General features: G+C 41.3%; 1 protein-coding gene across 4 annotated transcripts in view; it reads left to right on the top strand.

The window, feature by feature from the left end:
* thsd7ba (thrombospondin, type I, domain containing 7Ba) overlaps positions 1-20,793 on the top strand; it is a 681,502-nt gene that overhangs the window by 221,758 nt on the left and 438,951 nt on the right. For all 4 annotated transcript variants that reach the window (XM_078403389.1, XM_078403391.1, XM_078403388.1 and 1 more), the window contains exons 4-5: positions 9,285-10,086; positions 14,715-14,963. In XM_078403389.1, coding sequence (XP_078259515.1) covers positions 9,285-10,086; positions 14,715-14,963 — 1,051 coding nt within the window. The remainder of the gene's footprint in view (positions 1-9,284; positions 10,087-14,714; positions 14,964-20,793) is intronic.

Genomic DNA, 20,793 nt, shown 5'->3' with positions numbered 1-20,793 from the left:
AAAAATGAGTAGGTAGATCCAACAAATGGTTAAGAATACAAAGATTATTTGGTTCTTTATTGTGAAAGTGTTGGAGTTTACAATGGTACAGAGTGCTCATAAGGTTATACCTGGAATACTTTGCACAGTTATGATCCCCTTACATGAAGGAGGATAAAGTAGCATTGGAGGTAGCCCAAAGGAGATTCACTGGGCTATTTTCTGGGATTGGCAGGTGGTCCTATCAAGAAAGACTACACAGTTTATATTGCATTGAATTTAGTAGCATGAGGGGTGACCTTACTCAAGCATGTTCAATGCTAAGGAGACCTGATGGGGTAGGTGTTGAGGTACAAGGAATTGCAGATGCCAGAATCTTGAGCAAAAATTAAAGTGCTGGAGGAACTCAGCGGGTCAAGCAGCATCTGAGGAAGGAACAGATAGGTGACATTTTGGATGGGAGCCTTTCTTCAGATTGATGGAACCCTCCATCTGTCTGAAGAAAGGTCATGTCCAAAAGGTCGCCTATCCATTCCATCCACAAATGCTGCCTGACTCACTCAGCTCCTCCAGCACTTTGTGTTTATTTTTGGATAGATGTTGTGATCTTCTCATTAGTGGGAGAATCATGAACAAAGGGACATAGACATAAAATAGGCCTATTTAAAACTAAGGTGTGTAGAAATGTCTTCTCTGAGAGGTGATTCTCTGTAATTCTCCTTAGGGTAGTGGGGGCCAGAAGAGGGGTTGCAAACTGAAAAGATCAGCCATGATCCTACTGTATGGCGGGGAAAACTGGAGGGGATATGTGGCCTGCTCCTGTTTCAAATTTATTGTGTTCATAGATTTAATTTTTAGTTTTAGTGTTAGAGATGCAGTGAGGAAACAGGCCCTTCGGCCCACTGAGAACACGCAATCAGCAATCACCCATACACTAGTTCTATCCTTCACATTAGGAACAATTTACAGAAGCCAATTAATCTACAAACCTGGACACCTTTGGAATGTGGGAGGAAACCAGAACACCCGGACAACAGGGAGAACTCGCAAGCTCCATAAGACTGTACTTGTAGTCAGGATGAAACCAGGGTCTCTGGCGCTGTAAGGCAGCAACTCAACCACTCTGCCACTGTGTTACCCTCATGTTTCCATGTGACTCCAGGAATTGCCAAATTGATTACTAATATTTTTATTACTATTGAGTGTACTGCCACCTGGCAGATGATCTTGGGGATAGAAAGATAATATCTATTGAGGCAAATGTTATTTTGCAAGACAAATGACGTAGGAATATTACTCAGCACAGAACAGCAACTTACCTGTTCATAAAATATGGCTTTAATATAGTAAAACATCCCCAAGGCATTTCAAATGAATCTTATGCAAACTGAGCCACATGAGATATTTGACAAGCTTCTTCTCCAGAGATACAGTATGTTACATACAACACTTTGATAATAAAATGGAGGTTTCCAAATTTCAAAGATGTAATACTGGAGGTCAGAACCATGGGTTCTTAAGACCTGGCTGGCAATGGTGCTGCAATTAAAATTGAAAGGTGCTAAAAATAGAGTGCAGGTAAGTCTGGAAGAAATTATAAAGAGAGGGAAGTGTGAGACATAAAGAGATTTGAAAATGGTGTAGGCAAAAGTCCAGTGTTTACTCCACAAGGATGCTGGGTTTAATTCTGTAAGTTTTAAGATAGTTTGGATAAGGCTAAGCCTGGACATTGGGGGAAATGCTAAATTGGGGCAAGGCTATTTACAACTGTATTCGGCAAAAATTGGGCAAAGTTGATGGGAATGGTTGTTATTGGTTACTTTTTACATGCAGCAGTTTTAAATGTCTAGCCCTTATCTTGCAGCTTTGTGTTTCTATTCAATATGTGTCCCAATTCAATATTTCCGCATTCAATTGGTGGGGAATAGATAGGGTAAATGCAGTTTTTTTCACCTTGCGATAGGGGAATTAAAAACCAGAGGACATAGGTTTTATGGTGAGAGGGGGAAAATTGAATAGGAACCTGAGGGCCAAGTTGGGAGTGGGGGTGAGGGGAGTGGCTGGGGAGTGGGTTTTGGGGGGTGGGGAGGGGGGTAGTCAGGGTGAGGAGGAGGGGAGGTTGGGGGTGGGGGGGACGGGAGGGTGCTAGACCAATTGAGGAGAGGTTTTAGAGAGTTTTAAGGGGGATTGAGGGGGGTTGGAGTGGGTGACGGTGGGGGAAGGGGGGGGGGGGGATTAGGGGGGATGGAGTGGGTGAGGGGGGCAGGAAGGGGGGATAAGGTGGGTTGAGGGGGGATTGTGGGGGGGAGTAGGGGAGGGGAGGGTGCTAGACCAATGCAGGAGAGGCTTTGGGTCCACGACTCACTGTGGCTGCAGCGCTGGCGGCATGGGGCTGACGTGATTGGCACCCTCTCCCCTTCCCTGTCCCTCCTTGGCCGCCCACGGCCCCGGGGGGCATTCACCGACCGACAACCGGCTTCGTCAGTTGGAAAGGGCTGCCGGGCCCCCAAGATCGTAAGTCGAGGGAGGTTTGCCCCGGGAGAGGCCCGCAGGTAAGATTTGGATACAACGGATCAGTCTAGTAGCATTTAAAACTCACCTCAGGAGTACTATACCTTTTGACAAAGTTATGAGCTCTGTCTTTTAATCCAATATAATTATCAATTTTTTTAAAGTGCCTTCAGTTGCTGGTATCCTGCATTTCAGGTTTACCTGGATGATCTCTAAATTCAACCTTCCTCTTTCACTTAATAATTTCAGTATCCATTTGGTCATTTTTTGGAGTTCAATGTCCGGTTCTGTTTGATTACAGTCATGTAAAGTCAATTGTGACCTTTTATGGATTACAGTTGTTGCTCTTAATGCTGTGTAAAATAATGAATAAAACAAAGCTCTTCAGCTTTTAATAGATGCTTCTTTAAACTGCACAAGTACATTAGATGGCCGAGATTTAATTGGGAAATGTGCATTTGTACATGGAATTAATGGGGCATTTCCCTGCATAAGAGCCACCAAGTTTGTGATTTCTTCTTGTATCCGAGTGAATGTAGAAGATTTGACTTGCTGGCTACTTCGTGGCAAACTTTTCTCAACTTTTGTCTGATGTTGGACTTTTCCTGGTGTCCAGGGACTGTACAATATTATTATAGTTTCCCCGCATCCAGTTGAATAGAGAGGAATGCCTGCATGAGACATGGGGAGAGATCGTCTCAGGTGTTTGTGGGTGAGGTAGGTCTGCAACCTGACCCCTCAACTCCCCGTTCCCCAAATAGGATAATTGTTAAAGGTAAAAGTACCGACCAATATTCCGGACTCATCATTGGAGCAATAAATTGAAGCCAGCAGATCCATGAAAGTTAAAACCAGAATTACTGTGCAGGTCAGTGGGGGGTAGGAGTGGGGAGAGGGAGGACGTGGGTTATAGGTTGAGGTAGGAGGGGTTGTGGAGGGACTGAGAAGGAGTGACTGCCCTTAATCTGTTTTCAGGAATCTTCAAATTGTATAATAATGTTAGAGACATTTGTTTCCATTATTTCATGTGCCATGTTCATTTTTTGTATATTGCTCTGAATGTTAAAACTAACCAAAGGATATTCTGGAATATTTATTTACTCACCTCCAAATAATTCCTGGGTTCTCTACTCTACATATACCCCTCTCTCTTGCTCCATTATAGGAACAATATTACACGTTATATTATTTTGATCATTTCTGCTGCAACTAGAGGCATATTTGCAGCCAACACCTTTTTTAGAAAATAAGGGTGACCAATAAAACATTTCCCACCTGGATGCAAGGGCGGCTGCGGTGGCGCATTGGTAGCGTTGCTGCCTTACAGCGCTTGCAACGCCGGAGACTCAGGTTCAATCCTGACTACGGGTGCTGTCTGTATGGAGGTTGTACGTTCTCCCCGTGACCGCGTGGGTTTTCTCTGAGATCTTTGGTTTCCTCCAACAACGTACAGGTTTGTAGGTTAATTGGCTTGGTATATGTGTATCTTGTCCCTAGTGTGTGTAGTATAGTGTTAATGTGCAGGGATCGCTGGTCAGTGCGGACTTGGTGGGCTGAAGGGCCTGTTTCCGTGCTGTATCTCTAAACTGAACTAAACTTCCTTACCTTTGAGAGAATAAAATCCTACTACAATACAGATATTTGCAGAAAGAGTAGGTCAGCTGACAGGTTAGGAAATAGAACCTGACTTCATACATCAAAAGATGGAGTCTATTTTTCATAAACCTGTTGGTAGATGTGAAGCAATGTCATCGTAAGCCTGTTTATTTAGACTTCAAAACTATGATTCTGAAGGTTGGTTGGATTGTATGAATACATTTAGCATTTCCTACTTTTAACTGTCTGATGTGTGTTGTAAATCTGATAGAATGAAGAAAACCTCCTTGGTTGAAATAGCTGATCATTATTTTCTTTGTTTGGACTTGCTGTTTCAATACATTTGGTTTCAAAGAAATATCATTAGGATTTAACCATTTGCAAACATAATGAAAACATTTAACAGACTGACTGTTCACAACTGGAGGTTCACAAATATTTCCCTGGTTGGGCTTTGAAATCTTAGCTCGATGGTTGAAGGGATGCTTCCACCTAATGGGAGAGTCTTGGACCAGAAGCCATAGTCTCAGAATAAAAGACGAGGAGGATTTTTTTAGTCAGAGGGTGGCGAATCTGTGGAATTCTGCCACAAGAGGCTGTGGAGGCCAAGTCAATGGATAATTTTAGGGTGGAAATTGATAGATTCTTGATTAGTACAGGTGTCTGGGAATATGGGGAGAAGGCAGGAGAATGGGGTTGAGAGGGAAAGACAGATCAGCCATGATTGAATGGCGGAGTAGATTTGTTAGTCTAATTCTACGCCTATAACATATGAGTGTTTCCAAGTGATTAAATAAAATCAAAGAGCTTGGTTAGTCCTTGCCATTCTCAGCCCACAGATTTCCTTTTGTGAAATGTATCTGTTTTTGGACACACATTATGAATTAAAGCTTACAGCAGAGAATGGAACAGGATAAAGATGATTATTTTAAGAAGCAACCATTTCCCTTCTTCAGAATGGAAAAACAAAGCATTTGTACAGTAGTTAGGTTACAATTTAACTGACAATGCAGGTTATTCTAATCAGATCCAACTGCAGTATTTTCTGCCCATGTTTCCTTTTACAGCAATGGTCTTTTCCCAAAGCATTCTTAGATTGTTAAGCCACTAATACTGTCTCCTAACATAGCTCTTGCATTCCTCACATCTCTTTTTTATATCTGCTTTACAATACAAATGTATGAATTGTTGGTGAAATGGTAAACATTTGTGAATCTGAATGCTGTGAAGATAATTTCCAAGATATTTTTCAGGAAGAATTACTTTCTAGCTGGTTGAAGGTCATTTCCCCAGATTTCTGTCAGGCCCTGTTGTGTCTTCTATATCTTTATAATTGGAAATTGATTTTTATTTTCTATCCTGATAGCAGGGGTTCAAAAATGTTTGAAGAGAAGAATAATTGATTGTTATATATAAAAAAAGGTGACTTGAAAGTATAAATCCTTTGGATTTAATTTGTTTCTGAACGGTACAGTTAAATTAAAAACTAGTGGCAAACCATGCTTGTCATTGAAATCAATTACATTTGCTGGGTTTCTATAAAATGAGTGCATAAAAATAATGGGGAGGAATTGCTTTATATATAGCAAAGCTGTGAACACCTGTTTTTCATTTTCTGAGTTAGTGTTCGGCATTGGAAAGGCAACTTTGATTGTGCATCCTTTGTTGCCAGGCAACATACCAATGTGATTGGTCACTTCAGACAGCATTTGGAGTTTAACCATGCCTTGGAGGAGTTATGCTGATTCCTAGTTTAGGAGGAGTTGCAGGTGCTTCTCCCTGTGGAACCCAATGAGCTTGTTGTTCCCTATAACAATCCAGGAGATTCCAAATGACCAGATTAATTGAATTTAATTTCATTGCATATGGTGGATATAGAAGCCATTTGTGTTTACTAGCTGTCTTAGCATATTATATTCGTTTGTATCCTGCTGTATTATTTTTGGACACTTGGGGGTTGTTGTGAGATGAATACTAGGCTTACATATATGGGCATATGTGCATATATGGACAGCGAGGAACCATGTGAGGAGTCATAATTATGAGTAAAACTGGGAATGTAAAGACGTGATGCGTCAGACACGGAGAAGCTGTGGCGAAATACAATTCTTACCAGATCTACGACTAGAGATATACTAATCTGTTTGTAACGCTACTTCATTAAACGACTAATTAAACTGAAATATCGTGAAGATCTCTCTGTTGTTGTTTGCATCAAGAATTATCACTCCTCTCCTCCGTGAAAATGGCAGGCGGAGACAATTTGATGGAAACGATCAAAGTTGCCACTACATAGTAAGAATTTACCTCAGCCGGAGTGAATAAATCAAGAGCTATCCTCGGTGAGTGAAGATAAAGTAGACCCGTCTCTATGAGTGAGACTAGAGCTTGTGAAGCAACTAGACGGAACAGGGATCGTTTTATTTTGCAAGCCTGTACCGAATATTACAGACTGATCGGGGTCATTACTTATGTTGATGTGGCCATTGCGTCGGCCAGAGCGAGCCATGGCCACTCGGCGGGTCCGGCCCCCGGCAGCCATCTCGGGCACCCACCCCCCCCCCATTGTCTGCCACTCCCGTTACTCGGGCGGGTTCCATTGTGATGTCAAACATGGCTGGCGGCCACGGGAAATGGAAAAGTTAATTTTTTAACTTTAAGATGTCATTAACTTAAAAAATATAACATCAATTTGACCAAAACTTCCTCCAGCCCTCCCCAGGACAATGGTGAGTAAGGTGGGCCTAAAATTGTCATGCTGTCGTGTACCATTTTGACTGTATTTCCGGATCAACCGGCGCAAATATACGCCACAAACATATGGCCAGCAGACCAACAAGATGAGTGTTTTAGTAATATATAGATGATGTTGATAACAACTGTTATGTGTAGGAAAGAACTGCAGATGCTGGTTTAAATCGAAGGTAGACACAAAATACCGGAGTAACTCAGCGGGTCAGGCAACTTCTCTGGAGGGAAGGAATGGGTGATGTTTTGGGTTGAGCCCTTCTTCACACTGATGTCAGGGGAGGGGGCGGGACAAAGATAGAATATAGTCGGACAGTAAGACTAGTGGGAGAACTGGGAAGGGGAGGGGATCGAGAGAGAAAGCAAGGGCTATCTGAAGTTTTATGTGTATATGTATATTATGTATATATGCATGCATATGTATATTACATACATATATATATATATATATATATATATGTATGAATGTGTATATATATTTATTAATCATGAAGAACAATTGAAATGTCTCTTTGTTAAATAGTCTGTAAATTGTATATCATTGTATATACAGAGGTGTATACATACATATTCATGTCATTGATATCTGAATTCAATTCCATTAGCCCTTCCTCATGCCACTTACCCAGCTGATCAAGATCACGTCATCATAATCATTTTCTCTGTCTAGGATACCACCTGCATATGTCATCTGCAAGCTTACACTCACTATCACACTTTAAAAAAATCCCACTTTCTTTCCGGGAGTCCCTTTGCCTGCAAGCAACCGAGTCCAGTCAACTTTTGCAAGGTCCTGTCTAATACCATTAAGGGTAGCACAGTGGTGAAGTTGGTAGAGTTATTACTTCACAGTGCCAGAGACCGGGGTTTGATCCTCTGCTTGAGTGCAGTCTGTGCAGAGTTTGCATGTCCTTCGTGTCACGGTGTGGTTTTCCTTTTGGGTGCTCCGGTCATCTCCCTCCAAAATGTTCAGGTTTGTAGGTTAATTGGCCTATGTAAATTGCCCCTAGTGTATAGGGAGTGGAGGAGAAAGTGGAATAACATAAAACTAATGTCAACGAGTGATTGATGGTCAGCGTGGACGCAGAGGGCCAAAAGGCCTGTTCCCATGCTGCATCTTTCGATCAAAAAGCTTTAGAACTTTTACTCGTGATCCAGCCCTGTCGTTATCTGTAACTATTATAAAGGTAATAGAAGTGTGTTAGCTGGTTAGAAAAAGCTCGCCCACAGACATACTGTTCCACTAGTGGGAGAGTCTAGGACGTGAGGTTATAGCCTCAGAATTAAAGGAAGTTCCTTTAGGAAGGAGATGAGGAGGAATTTCTTTAGTCAGAGGGTGATGAATCTGGAATTCTTTGCCACAGAAGGCTGTGGAGGTCAAGTCGATGGATATTGTTAAGGCAGCGATAGATAGATTCTTGATTAGTACAGGTGTCAGGGGTTATGGGGAGAAGGCAGGAGAATGAGGTTAAGAGGAAGAGACAGATCAGCCATGATTGAATGGCAGACCAGACTTGATGTGTAGAAAGGCTTAATACTGCTCCTGTCACTTTTGACCTTATGACCTTATGACCTACTCCAAAGACGTACAGGTATGTAGGTTAATTGACTGGGTAAAATGTAAAAAAAATTGTCCCTAGTGTGTGTAGGATAGTGTTAATATGTGGGGATCGCTGGGCGGCGCGGACTCGGTGGGCCGAAGGGCCTGTTTCCGCGCTGTATCTCTGAATCTAAAATCTAAAATCTAAATCTAAATCTTACCTGCCCAATTCTCTAAGAGTAGGTCAAACTTTGCCCTCTCCCTTGTAGGGCCCTCGACATATTCACTGAGCAAACGTTCCTGAAAACACTTGGCAAATTCCACCCCATTTAACCCTTAATATTACAGCAACCTCAGTTTATATTAAAATCCCCTATGACAACCCTATCTGCTAGCTGTTTGCAATCTTCTGGCATTTTTGTTCATCTAATTCCCGATGACTATTTCTGACTTATGGTTTGATCTCATTCAGGTAATCATCCCCTTTTTATTTCTCGGCTCCATCCACATACAATCTCTTTGGATTCTCTTTAATCTTACCTGCCCTAGCTATCTCATGCCTTCTCTTTTACGCTCCCAATTTCCCTCTTACGCATGCTTCTCAATCCCCAATACTGGATTTACTAGATGATCCTGCAGTAATGTCCTCTTGGACTACAGCTGTGATGTTCTTTTTCTAAAGCTCTTGGTTTTTCTTCCTGACTGCTCGGAGCTTCTAAATTACTTTGTCCGTTCAGTATTTTGATCATTTAGCTGCAGATATTCTCCAGCGAGTTATGCCTTTTGTGGCCTACCATGTAGTTTTACGAAGTTTGCATCTGTCTACTCTTTATTTTAGATCAAATACTGGATGTGCGTTTATCAAGATAAGGTACGGACGGACTCAATTTGTTTTCTATATTTCCTGTAGGTCAGTGGGGTCGATGTATTGGTGAAGAGTGTGGACCAAATGGAGTGCAGAGCAGGACAGTGTGGTGTGTCCACATTGAAGGCTGGACTACACATCATTCCCACTGTAAGTATGAAGAGAGACCAACAATTCAAAGGGACTGCTTCAAGGTGTGTGACTGGCACCAGGAAATTTTTGAGTGGGATTTCTCAAAATGGAGAGATTGTGTACTCCGTACATCTTCAAATAAAGTTAAACCAAGGACTTCCTCTTGTGTCACTGCACAGCAAGGGCTACAGCATAGGAAAGTGCACTGTGTACGAAAATCCAACAGATCGCTGGTGTTAGATGAGATCTGCGAATTCTTTACACCTAAGCCTGCCTCGGACCAAGCTTGCCTCATTCCCTGCCCACAGGACTGTGTAGTGTCGGAATTCTCAACCTGGTCAACCTGCAGCAGAGGTTGTGGGAAAGGATTGCAACATCGAGTCCGCTCAGTGTTATCTCCACCATTGTACGGCGGCAAAAGCTGCCCATCTCTCACGGGAACTAAGAGCTGTGATCTACAAGTCTCCTGCCTCGTTGGGGAGGATGAGTTTCAGTACAGTTTGAAAGTAGGCCCCTGGAGTGAATGCAGACTGCCACACCAAAGACAAGTATGGCAAAATGCGAAACCAGGACTGAACTTGAGTTTGCAGCCTTCAGAAAAGAATCCTTTGAAGCATCTCATCCATGAACATCTCAAGCCATGGGATATAAAGATAGGCTATCAAACAAGGCATGCCCATTGTACAAGAAGTGATGGAAAAAATGCTATGCTCAGGTAAGGTTGCTGTTTTAGTTTCTTTGTTTGTTCACAAATATTAGTTAAAGCTTTGTGCTGGCAAGTGTCTTAATCATTCACAAAGTATACCAGATACATAGCAGTCCAGTAAAATGAGCATCGAACCCGGGTCTCTGGCGCTGTAAGGCAGCAACTCTACCGCTGCGCCACCGTGCCACCCCAAGCTTACATCATAAAGCATGTCCATTAATATCTTTCTGCAGGGCAATATCATGACCGATTGGCTGCTCTATTACCTGTGCGATTCTTTTTTAACTTATTCTTGCCAATTAGAAGTCAACTGCCTGACTGTTAATTGATAGCTTTTTTGTGCCAATAATCTCCCATGGTTGGGAAAAGCTGATTGTTTTGCATCTGCTTTTTGCAACCCTGGTTTTTCTGCTCTCTTTCACTTTGTTTCTATCCTGCAATTCCTTTAAACTTACCTACTTCACTGGAAAATGTATTGTGCCACATATGTGAAAATGAACTTAGCATCTGTTGGGGTATTAATGGAAATAATATACAGAAATTAATTTAGAAAATCAGTTAAGTCCAGCAAAACCCCAAGTGTGCTGGATTATTGGTGTTTTCATTATTATTTCTGTTTTCTGGCAGTAACAATATTTTACATTTATAAATAAAAGTGATTCAGCTTTATGATTTCAATTGCTATCTTAATCTACTGCAAAGTTAAAGTATTTGTTTATGGAGCCATAAGAGAATGCAGGTGCTGGAATCTTGAAGAAGAAATAAAGTGGGGAGGATCTCAGCTGGTCAGGCAGTGCCTATGGAGAGAAATGGACAGTTAATATTTTGGGTCAGGGCCCTTCTTCAGACTGATCAAGAAGAAGATGTATTCCCCTGCAACTGCAGGAGATGTAACACCTGTCCCTATGCTGCCTCCCTCACTTCCATCCAGGGACACAACAGCTACACCAGCCTCTTCACCCACCGTATAATGCTTTGACATTCATGCATCCTTCAGCAGGATGCTGGGTCACAGTTTAAGGATAAGGGGGTAGTCTTTTAGGACCGAGATGAGAACGTTTCTTTTCACACAATGAGTGGTGAATCCGTGGAATTCTCTGCCACAGAAGGTAGTTGAGGCCAGTTCATTGGCTATATTTAAGAGGGAGTTAGATGTGGCCCTTGTGGCTAAAGGGATCAGGGGGTATGGAGAGAAGGCAGGTATGAGATACTGAGTTGGATGATCAGCCATGATCATATTGAATGCAGGCTCGAAGGGCCGAATGGCCTACTCCTGCACCTATTTTCTATGTTTCTATGTTTCTATGCTACCATCATTCACATCTCCCCAATCCACCTCTTCCCTCTTTCCGTAGAGATTGCTCTCTCCACAACTTCTTGATCCGCCGATAATCTCACATCTAACCTGTCCCCTCCCAAGGTGCTTTCCTCTGCATATGCATTAAATGTAGCTTCTGTGCCTACACTTCCTCTCTCTCTCACTTCTATCTAGATACCCCATGAGCCCTTCCATGTATGTCAGGGGTTCACTTGTATTTCTTTGAAGCTTGGTTATATTCAGTGTACCAATGCTGCCTTAGTATTAGTGAGACCAAGCACAGACTGGCAACTGTTCCACTGGGCACTTGCACTTTGTCTGCAAGACCTCCTGGTCCCCCTGGTTGCTAACCATTTTAACGCTCCTTCCCATTCCCATGCCAACCTTTCAGGCCTGGGCCTTCTTCCCTTGCCGGAGTGAGGCCACACATAAGCAACTCATATTCCACACGGAACCCAATGGTATATCCATTCAATTCTCCAATTTCATGTTGACCCCTCTTCTTCCCCATGGCTGACCCCCACACCTCTGCCCGGTGCGCCCACATTCTTTTCAAGCACTTCCCGTAACCCTTTTCCTTTCCCCTCCACCTGCTCATCTCACCCCTCCCTACTCCCAATTTCCCTTTTATTCACCATCTTTTTCCCCCCCTTTGCACCCTTCCACCCATATTCTTCCCTCCAGCTGTACATTTCACCCTTCTTCTTTCCTTCTCTGATACCCTTTTGTCTCTTCTTCACCACTAGCCACTTAATCCATTCATCTTCCAATTACACCCCCCCTCCTCACCTATATCCATCTATTACTTGTGATGCTTTCTCCCATCCCTACCTCCAATTAGCAGCTTCACCCCCCCCCCCCCACTCCATCAGTCTGAAGAAGGGTCCCAGCCCCAAAATGCTTTACCTGTCCGTTTTCTTATCCAGCTTGACCCGTTGAGTTTCTCCGGTACATTGCGATTTGTTTATGGGAATAGCTTAATTGAGCTAAGCATCTTATCATATACAGATATTTACCTTTATCGTTTGTAACATGGTTCTTGTATTGAGGAAGACTCTCTGTGTGTTATTTAAGCTGACAATAAATGTCATTGCTCATTTACCAAGGTTTTCAATGCATTCCATTACTTGCAATGTTATTATGCATGGTTGCGTTCTTCCCTTGTTAAGTGTTTTGGTTTTACCATCTCTAAGCATGTAAATATGTTTTCAAACTTTATTGCTACCTTGTTTGTAATTATCTTACCCATTTGAATGTTGCTACTGTTGTTCTCTAGATTGTCACTGATTCTCTTCACAAAGTCACCATTATCTATCATTCTTCCATAGAAGTGTAATTGGGTTCAAAACATTTCCAGTACCTATAACATGGTTAAAATGCCTGCATATGAAATGTAGGTATGTTATTTAACATTTTAACAATCTTGGGTATATTTTTCCAGAGTTATACAATATCTCAATTATACCTTTCCTTTCAATTGATGTGAATTAAAGTTACAAGAAGATATATTTACAGTAGATTCAGACACTGTAGATTCTTGACTAGCAAGATGCACAATAAAGACTCGGTATTTTTTCTTTAAAGTGTTATTTGCAGCAAATCTATTCAATTAGATCATTTTAATCAGGTTCATTAGCAGGAAACCAAAATGAATATTTAGGCATCATTTCTCATATTTGCCTCCTGTTTTTGCTAATGTTTCTGCAAATGTTTTAAAAGCTGGCAACATGACATTTCCCTAACATTAATTCTCTGAGCTCTGACTTTGTTCAACTCAAACAAATTCACTTATGAATTGTGTAAGAACCAGTGAAGTTCTGGAACCAATTATGAAGACAATATACTTGACTGTAATTCCAGCATGGTGAAATGGTACAGGCAATGCTTGCATGGAACAGATCATTTCTCTGGAATGCTTTCTCCTTTGCTGGGAAGTTAATAGGATTTCAATCCAGTGAGTGCAAAGCTACCAATGCAAAAAATATCCATTGTACACAGAGTACCAGTCATTCTTGCTCTGTTCAGTAATGGTGCACTATAATCTAGAAGTAAAACTATTTTTTGTTTGGTACAATTAATTCTGCTGAAAAAGTGAGGAAATTCTGATAATATGTTATTTGTTAGTGTATTGATGTGAAATACCACTGCATCATTTCAGTTATTTTTAAATATATATCAAAGATGCCCTAGTGTGAAACACCTCATCCCGGGCACAGATGCAGCGTAGACGGAGGAATTGGGAGTAGGGGATAGACTTTTTGCAGGAGACAGGGTGTGGAAGAAGTGTAGTCCAAATAGCTGTGCGAGTCAGTGGGTTTATAGTAGATGTCAGTCACTAGTCTGACTCCTGTGATAGAGATGGTGAGGTCCAGAAATGGGAGGGAGATGTCGGAGATAGTCCAAGTATATTTAACAGCAGGATGGAAATTGATAGTGAAGTGTATGAAGTCAGTGAGTTCTGCATGGGTACAAGAGGTAGCACCAATGCAGTCGTCGATGTAGTGGAGGTAGAGTTCGTGGATGGGGCCAGTGTACGTCTGGAACAGGGATTGTTTGTCGTACCCGACAAAGAGGCAGGCATAGCTAGGGCCCATGCGAGTGCCCATAGCTACGCCTCTGGTTTGGAGGAAGTGGGAGGAGTCAAAGGAGAAGTTGTTAAGGGTAAGAACTAGCTCTGCTAGGCGGAGGAGAGTGTTAGTAGATGGGGATTGGCTGGTTCGACGGTAAAGAAAGAAACGGAGGGCTTCAAGACCATCCTTGTGGGGGATGGAAGTGTAGAGTGACTGGACAAATAGAGCCTAGACTCTGTAGGCTGAATGGCCTAATTCTGCTCTGATTTTATGACTGCAAGGAGCAAAATTTTGTTTTTATGTGGAGGATTGTAAATATTTGGAATTCTCCATTTCAAAGTGTGGAGGTTGCTGTCATTGAGTATTTTTAAGGCAATGATAATCGTCCTTTTGGACACTCGGCAGATCATGCAATAAACCAACCAGGAAGAAATAAACACTTGAGGTACATGCCAAGCCAAGATCTTAATGAAACATGGAGCAGGCTCGCTGTGACATATGGCATTGGCCTTCCTCAATTTCTAACATAATTGTCAAACTTAATGTTCAATCAAATATTTGGATAACCAAAGTAAGTAGACACTGGAAACTTGGTAAATGGAATCAAATAGAACTTCTATAGGAGTTGAAACAATTCCCAACTTATGCAAACATAATACTTTTGTTTTTATAAAATGAGGATTTGTGTATCATGTGTGTGATAGATTTGTAATAATGAAATGCTGATTGCTTTTGTTTTTATTCTCTAGCCTTTGTACCCATGACAACACCCCCGCCATCTTTCAATCATGTGTTATGCGCAGAGATTGTGGAGTTTCTGAATGGTCTGAATGGACTATGTGTTCTAAAACCTGCCAATCATCTGGCATGTCTCCAGGGTTCAGAAGCAGGAATCGATTTATAAAGCATACAGCAGTTGGGGGTGGCAGCGATTGTCCTGTTCTCGAGGAAAAAGAGACTTGCAATATTGGAGGCGAAGGTTTACCAGAATGTCCAAGGTATGTGGTGCCTGTGAAGTCAAAACCAATGTGTAAATATTTTCATATTTATCATTTATTGAAACAATTCTCCCTGCTATTTATATTTTAGTATTTATACCTTTTCTGAAATAGATTTGCAGGTCTGTAGTGGCAAAGATAGTCAATATGGTTTTATTAAAGGGAGATTCCTGTAAGAGAAATTTATCTGAATTTTCAGTGGTAAATAGATATATCAATGAAAATTTTATTTATAGAGGACACAAATGAGGAAGAGTCTGACAGGGGTATACTAAGTTATGTGGGTAGATTGCAAGAAACATTCTCCTTAGCAGAGCTGTGTATAGCCATGGAGAATGGGTTGAAAGATAAAGTTCATGAGATTTAGAGGGGATTTGGGGAAAAAATATTTTTTAACCACTGATGACTGAAACTTGGAAAGCACTCCCTGATCGAGTTTCATTGGTACACGTGACAATAAACAGACCTTTGAATCTTTGAACCTTTGATGGGATGGTAGAGGTACTCTCTCGACATATTTAAGAACTTTTTAGGTGAGCATTTAGAATGGCATGTCATGAAAGCTATACATGAAGAACTAGAAAATGAGAAAGGTATATTTGGTAGCCTATATGGATACCAGGGTGGGGAAGGGTGAAGGGGTAGAGCCCATTTCCTTGCTGTGTAGATACAATTCTCTATGACTTTACAATGCACAAATTTGCTCTTGAACACTGATCTTAACTTGGGAGAATATCTCAATGTCCTGCACAGGATAAGGCTGCAACCAATAAGCAAGATAAAGGAAGTGTCAGGTTGCGTTAAAAATTGGCAATGGTCTTTAAAGGCCCAGGAGATGAATATGAGATTGATTTGAGAGGGATGTGAGACTGTGAATGCTGAATTTGCAATGCTGTTGGTGGGGTGAAAAATGGGAGAAACAAAACAAGCCAGAATTGGACAATTGAGATGTAAGCTGATAGATCAAGCTAAACGAAATTCAAGGATTAAAACTCTTAAAAAGGTGAGCAGTGATTTGGTACTCAGGATGATTATTTAAAAATCAAATAGTTAGAGGAACTAATGTTTGATTTTAAAATGTCCGTCCTCAGTACCAATTCCTTTGAGGGAAGATCACTAGACGGGGGAAGGTAAGTACTGAAAGGGCTATGAATGATATTGCTTTGGGCATTTTGAGATTGTCCAAAGTAGAACCTGAGCAGCCATAAGAGGTGTATGAGAGAATGAGAGGGTGATAAAACACTGCTGGGTAAGACAAGTGCAGTTGGGTTGGATGCAGGTTTGAAAGAAGTGAAACTAGATCATTATGTGATGGCTAGTTCTGGAATTTGAAGTACAACTTAAGCTTCAACTTCGAACATTTTAAAATTTGCAGCCAGGACTATTCTTCTTTTCCTTCGGCCATGTTGCAAATTCATCATTACAGCCACCACAAGATCCCCTGATTTGAAGTGAACTTCAACTTTTTAGGTACTTACATTGAAAAAAACACAGAAAACATATTGAATGAGATGATATTTAGGTTTAATGACAGATTTAGTCTGAACTACTGCTAAACAGCCATTCTAGCTCTGAAAATTAGTTTTATATGTGGAGCTTACTTCCCGCAAAATAGATATATATTTGCAGTGAAATGTCATCCTGAACACTGAAGGTAAATAAATGTTCTGATTGGGTGAAAAGTAGTAAATAGTCTTTGCCCCAAGGGGTGTGAGATAATGCCTTTGTGGAGGAAATGCAGCAAAATTAGGGAATGCACAATAAATAGGAGGATACTGAGTGGTGTAAAGGAACAAAGACATCAGTGATGATTAGAGGTATAGCATGCTTTCTTTGTTAATTAGTTTGAAGAATGTGTGAGTTGGAAGTAGCTTGAGTATTGGGTGCAGTTCTGGTCACACATTACAGGAAATGTATGATTGCACTGGGGCAAATGAGCAAGTGCAGAGGAAAATTTACTAAATTGTTACTGGGACTGGAAAAATTCGACCTATGAGGAAAGATTGGATAAGATAATTTGCTTTGGAATAGAGGAGGCTGAGAAGTGTGGCACGGTGGCGCAGTGGTAGAGTTCCTGCCTTACAGCGCTTGCAGTGCTGGAGACCCAGGTTTGATCCCGACCACCAGTGCTGTCTGTATGGCGTTTGTACATTCTCCCCGTGACCTGCGTGGGTTATTGATGAGATCTTCGGTTTCCTCCCACACTTCAAAGAAGTACAGGTTTGTAGGTTAATTTGTTTGGTAAATGAAAAATTGTCCTTAGTGTGTGTAAGATAGTGTTAATGTGCGGGGATTGTTGGTCGGCGTGGAACCAGTGGGCCAAAGGGCTTGTTTCCGTGCTGTATCGCTACACTAAACTAAAGAGATCGAGATGAAGTTTTAGTATCAAAGGCCTGGATAGAGTTAGTTGAAAAAAACTATTTCCCTTTGTCTATGTCAAACTCTAGGGGCATAGGTTTAAAGTAATTGGTAGAAGGATTAGAAGTAAATTTAAGATGTTTTATCCCATGTTAAATGTCTGAAATATATTGCATGAAAGTGTGGTAAAGGCAGAAGTGTTGATCATATTTTTTTTAAATGCACTGAAGAGGTATTCCTAACAGGACCTAGGTGGGTTCAAGCAGTGTCCTTTAGTCTTGGCAATCGCAGACTTGGAAGGCCATTTGTTCACTCTTTGTGCCACAAATGTTCCATGATTCTATAAAGTGAATGCAGATTACAGTAATTCAAAGGAATACTGGAGACAATATAACACGTGAGGTAGTTAGCAACACGTCTTATCGTGCTTAAGGCATTAATTCAGTTGTATACATTGACAGTGATGCTTGAGCAGTTCAAGAATATCAACAGAACTGCTTGACTGAATTACCACTAGGTATTAAATTGCCAAACACGTTTTATACTTCAGAGTTTACAATATAGGAGGTAGTATTAATGGTTTCAGTTTCTTGCTGTAGTTCTGATGCACCATCCATGAGGGAATCTGAATTGAAGAATTGTATTTGGTCTAAGAATACATAAGAAATATTTGGTACTAAGGCCATGTAGGTCAAGAAGAATAAAAAGTGAAATGGAATTAAGATCTCAGGTTGTGAGCTAATTGTATTGAAAAACATTCTTGCGGGCTTGACTGGGCTACTTGCGATCTTATTTGGCATGATTTGTTCATTATTAACAAGCATGGTCAATAATTTATTGGTGGAGTTTATCTGGATTTCTATTTTTTTAATTGGCAGTGTCCAAGGTTCAAAATGAACAGCAAAGATTTGTACCATTGCTCTGCTAACTATAGGATAAGATTGGGATTCAAATTTAGGTCATTTGAACTGTGGTATGTACAATATGTTCTGATCACAATTATCTTAAAATTTGTAACACAGTCACCAATGGCAAGCAAAACATTGCTCTAAGCAGATATTAGGCATCTCACCAAGCCGGCAAATTATGTGGAAAATTAATTTATAATTATGAGAGGAAACCCTTTGCAGCATCTACTTTTTTTTAGCTAACAGGAAGTTTTGCATCAGAATTCCAAAATGAAACAGCACCTGAACTTCACCAGACAGTACCAAGATCCATTAATAACAACTCGACAATGAAATGACTGCCTGTTGAACCATGACAGCATGAAAAGGAACTTATAGTGATTCAGCAGCATAGTTACGAATTACTGTAGGTTTCTTTTTTCTTCCTTTTACTTAATTCCCCCAACAGAAATGTGAAATCTGTGCTGTAAACATGAAGGCTGAAATACTGAAAACGCATACCTCCAGATTCATGGACAGTTTTTACCCAGCTGTTATCAGGCAACTGAACCATTATATCACAAACTAGAGAGCCGACCTGAGCTACCATCTACCTCATTGGAGACCCTCGGACTAACTTTAATTCGGTGTTTACCTTGCACTAAATATTATTCCCTTTATCCTGTATCTGCACACTGTGGATGGCTCGATTGCAATCACGTATATACTTTCCGCCGACTGGATAGCACGTGACAATAGACTCAACTAAACTTACATTACTAAAATCAAGCCAGTTCTACTTTCAAGTTATTTTTAGAATAAAGCAGATTCTAGAAGATAACAAGAACAAAAATTAAATTTGCACAAGAAACATATTTGTCATTTCTCTTTGCTTAATCCAGTATTAATAACCTATGGTATGAGCAACAAGATGAACTAGATCCCTCATGAATCTGTAAATCTGTTATGTTACTTCAAAGTTGTAATAATGTGTCAGTGGAAGCTCCCATTAAAACACAGAAGTAAATGAAGATAAGAACTAATAAATGATAGTGATTACCATATGATCTTTGAATCATTGACAGATTTAGATTTCATATCATTGGAAAGAAGCTCAAACAAATTGCAACCATTATCTAAATCCCTGGACAAAATTATTGCCTGTAAATCAATCTCCTGTTCAATATCCATTATACAGAGAAGCTGACGAGGCCAGATTGTTTTCAATTTTTTGTTTGTTCCTATAAGTACACAAATTATCTCAATGGATATTAGCAGCATGAATCCTCCTTTTTGTTAATCTACAATGACCCCCATACTGAGTGATCAATGATTGTCATCAAATCCATGGAATTTTATTGTGATGATGAATCGAGGGTTAAATACAGAAGTGTTGCTTCAGAGAACCTGAGTATGTTTATCTTAAAATCTTGTGAATTACACATTGTGAAAGAATATGCCTACCGATTTAATTCACCAGTTTAGTTTAGAGATACAGTGTGGAAACAGGCCATTCGGCCCATCAAGTCCGCACCGACCAGCAAACCCTGCCCACTAACACTATCCTACATACACTAGGGACAGTTTTACATTTAGACCAAGCCAATTAACTGACAAACCTGTACGCTTTTGGAGTGTGGGAGGAAACCGAAGATCTTGGAGAAAACCCACATAAGTCACGCGGAGAACGTATAAACTCTGTACAGCCAAGCACCCGTTGTGAGGATCGAACCGGTGTCTCTGGCATTGTAAGGCGGTAGCTCTACCGCTGTGTCACCGAGTGCTAATATCAGAAACATTTTTCCCCCCACAAATCCTTCCAAAAGTATCAGGTGTGGCGTCAGGGCTGGCGCCGTCAAAAACAACTACACTGACACTCGCAGTTGGGTGAACTCACGTGGTATGGTTTATTTATAGTGACTGACAATGGTGACGTGTCTAGGTCTGTGTAGGAGTGCAATCCTTCATCATCATTGTGCATGTGAGTAGTCATTGACAATCTCTGGCTTGTCCAGGCAGGTCAGTCATGAACTCGAAGAGGAGATGCTGGCATACTTGGGCCTGTTCTGGCAGCTCAATCTCAAAAGAGCCACTAAATGTCTTGGCCTTATCCCGGTTGTTCAGTCCTGGTCTCGAAGGAGGAGGTGCTGGCAGTCTCAGACTTGTCCTGGCAGCTCAGTCTTGGCCTCAAAGGAGACCCTGACTGTCTAGGGCTCAGACTTGACCTCAAAGGAGATGCTGGCTGTTTACAGCGTGTTCTGGCAGCTCATTATTTGCCTTGAAGAGGAGGACCTGGCAGTCTCAGGCTTGTCCTGACCATTCAGTCTTTGTTTCAAACAGAAGTCGCTGGCAGTCTCAGGCTTGTTCTGGTGGCTCAATCTTGGCCTCGAAGAGGGGGGGCTGGCGGTCTCAGGCTTGTCCCTGCAGCTCAGTCTTTGCCTTGAAGAAGAGGCACTGGTAGTTTGGTGATTGTCCTGGTGACAGTTTTCCTCTAAGCCCGCAAAAGGGAAACACAGATAGTAGGAAGGCACCTCACTTTCTCTCCCTTCTATCTCTTCATCCCCCCTTTCCTTCTCTCCCTTCCT

The sequence above is a fragment of the Rhinoraja longicauda genome, chromosome 8, assembly GCF_053455715.1.
Source record: "Rhinoraja longicauda isolate Sanriku21f chromosome 8, sRhiLon1.1, whole genome shotgun sequence".
Lineage (NCBI taxonomy): Eukaryota > Metazoa > Chordata > Chondrichthyes > Rajiformes > Arhynchobatidae > Rhinoraja > Rhinoraja longicauda.
This window is presented reverse-complemented; position numbering and strand designations above follow the sequence as displayed.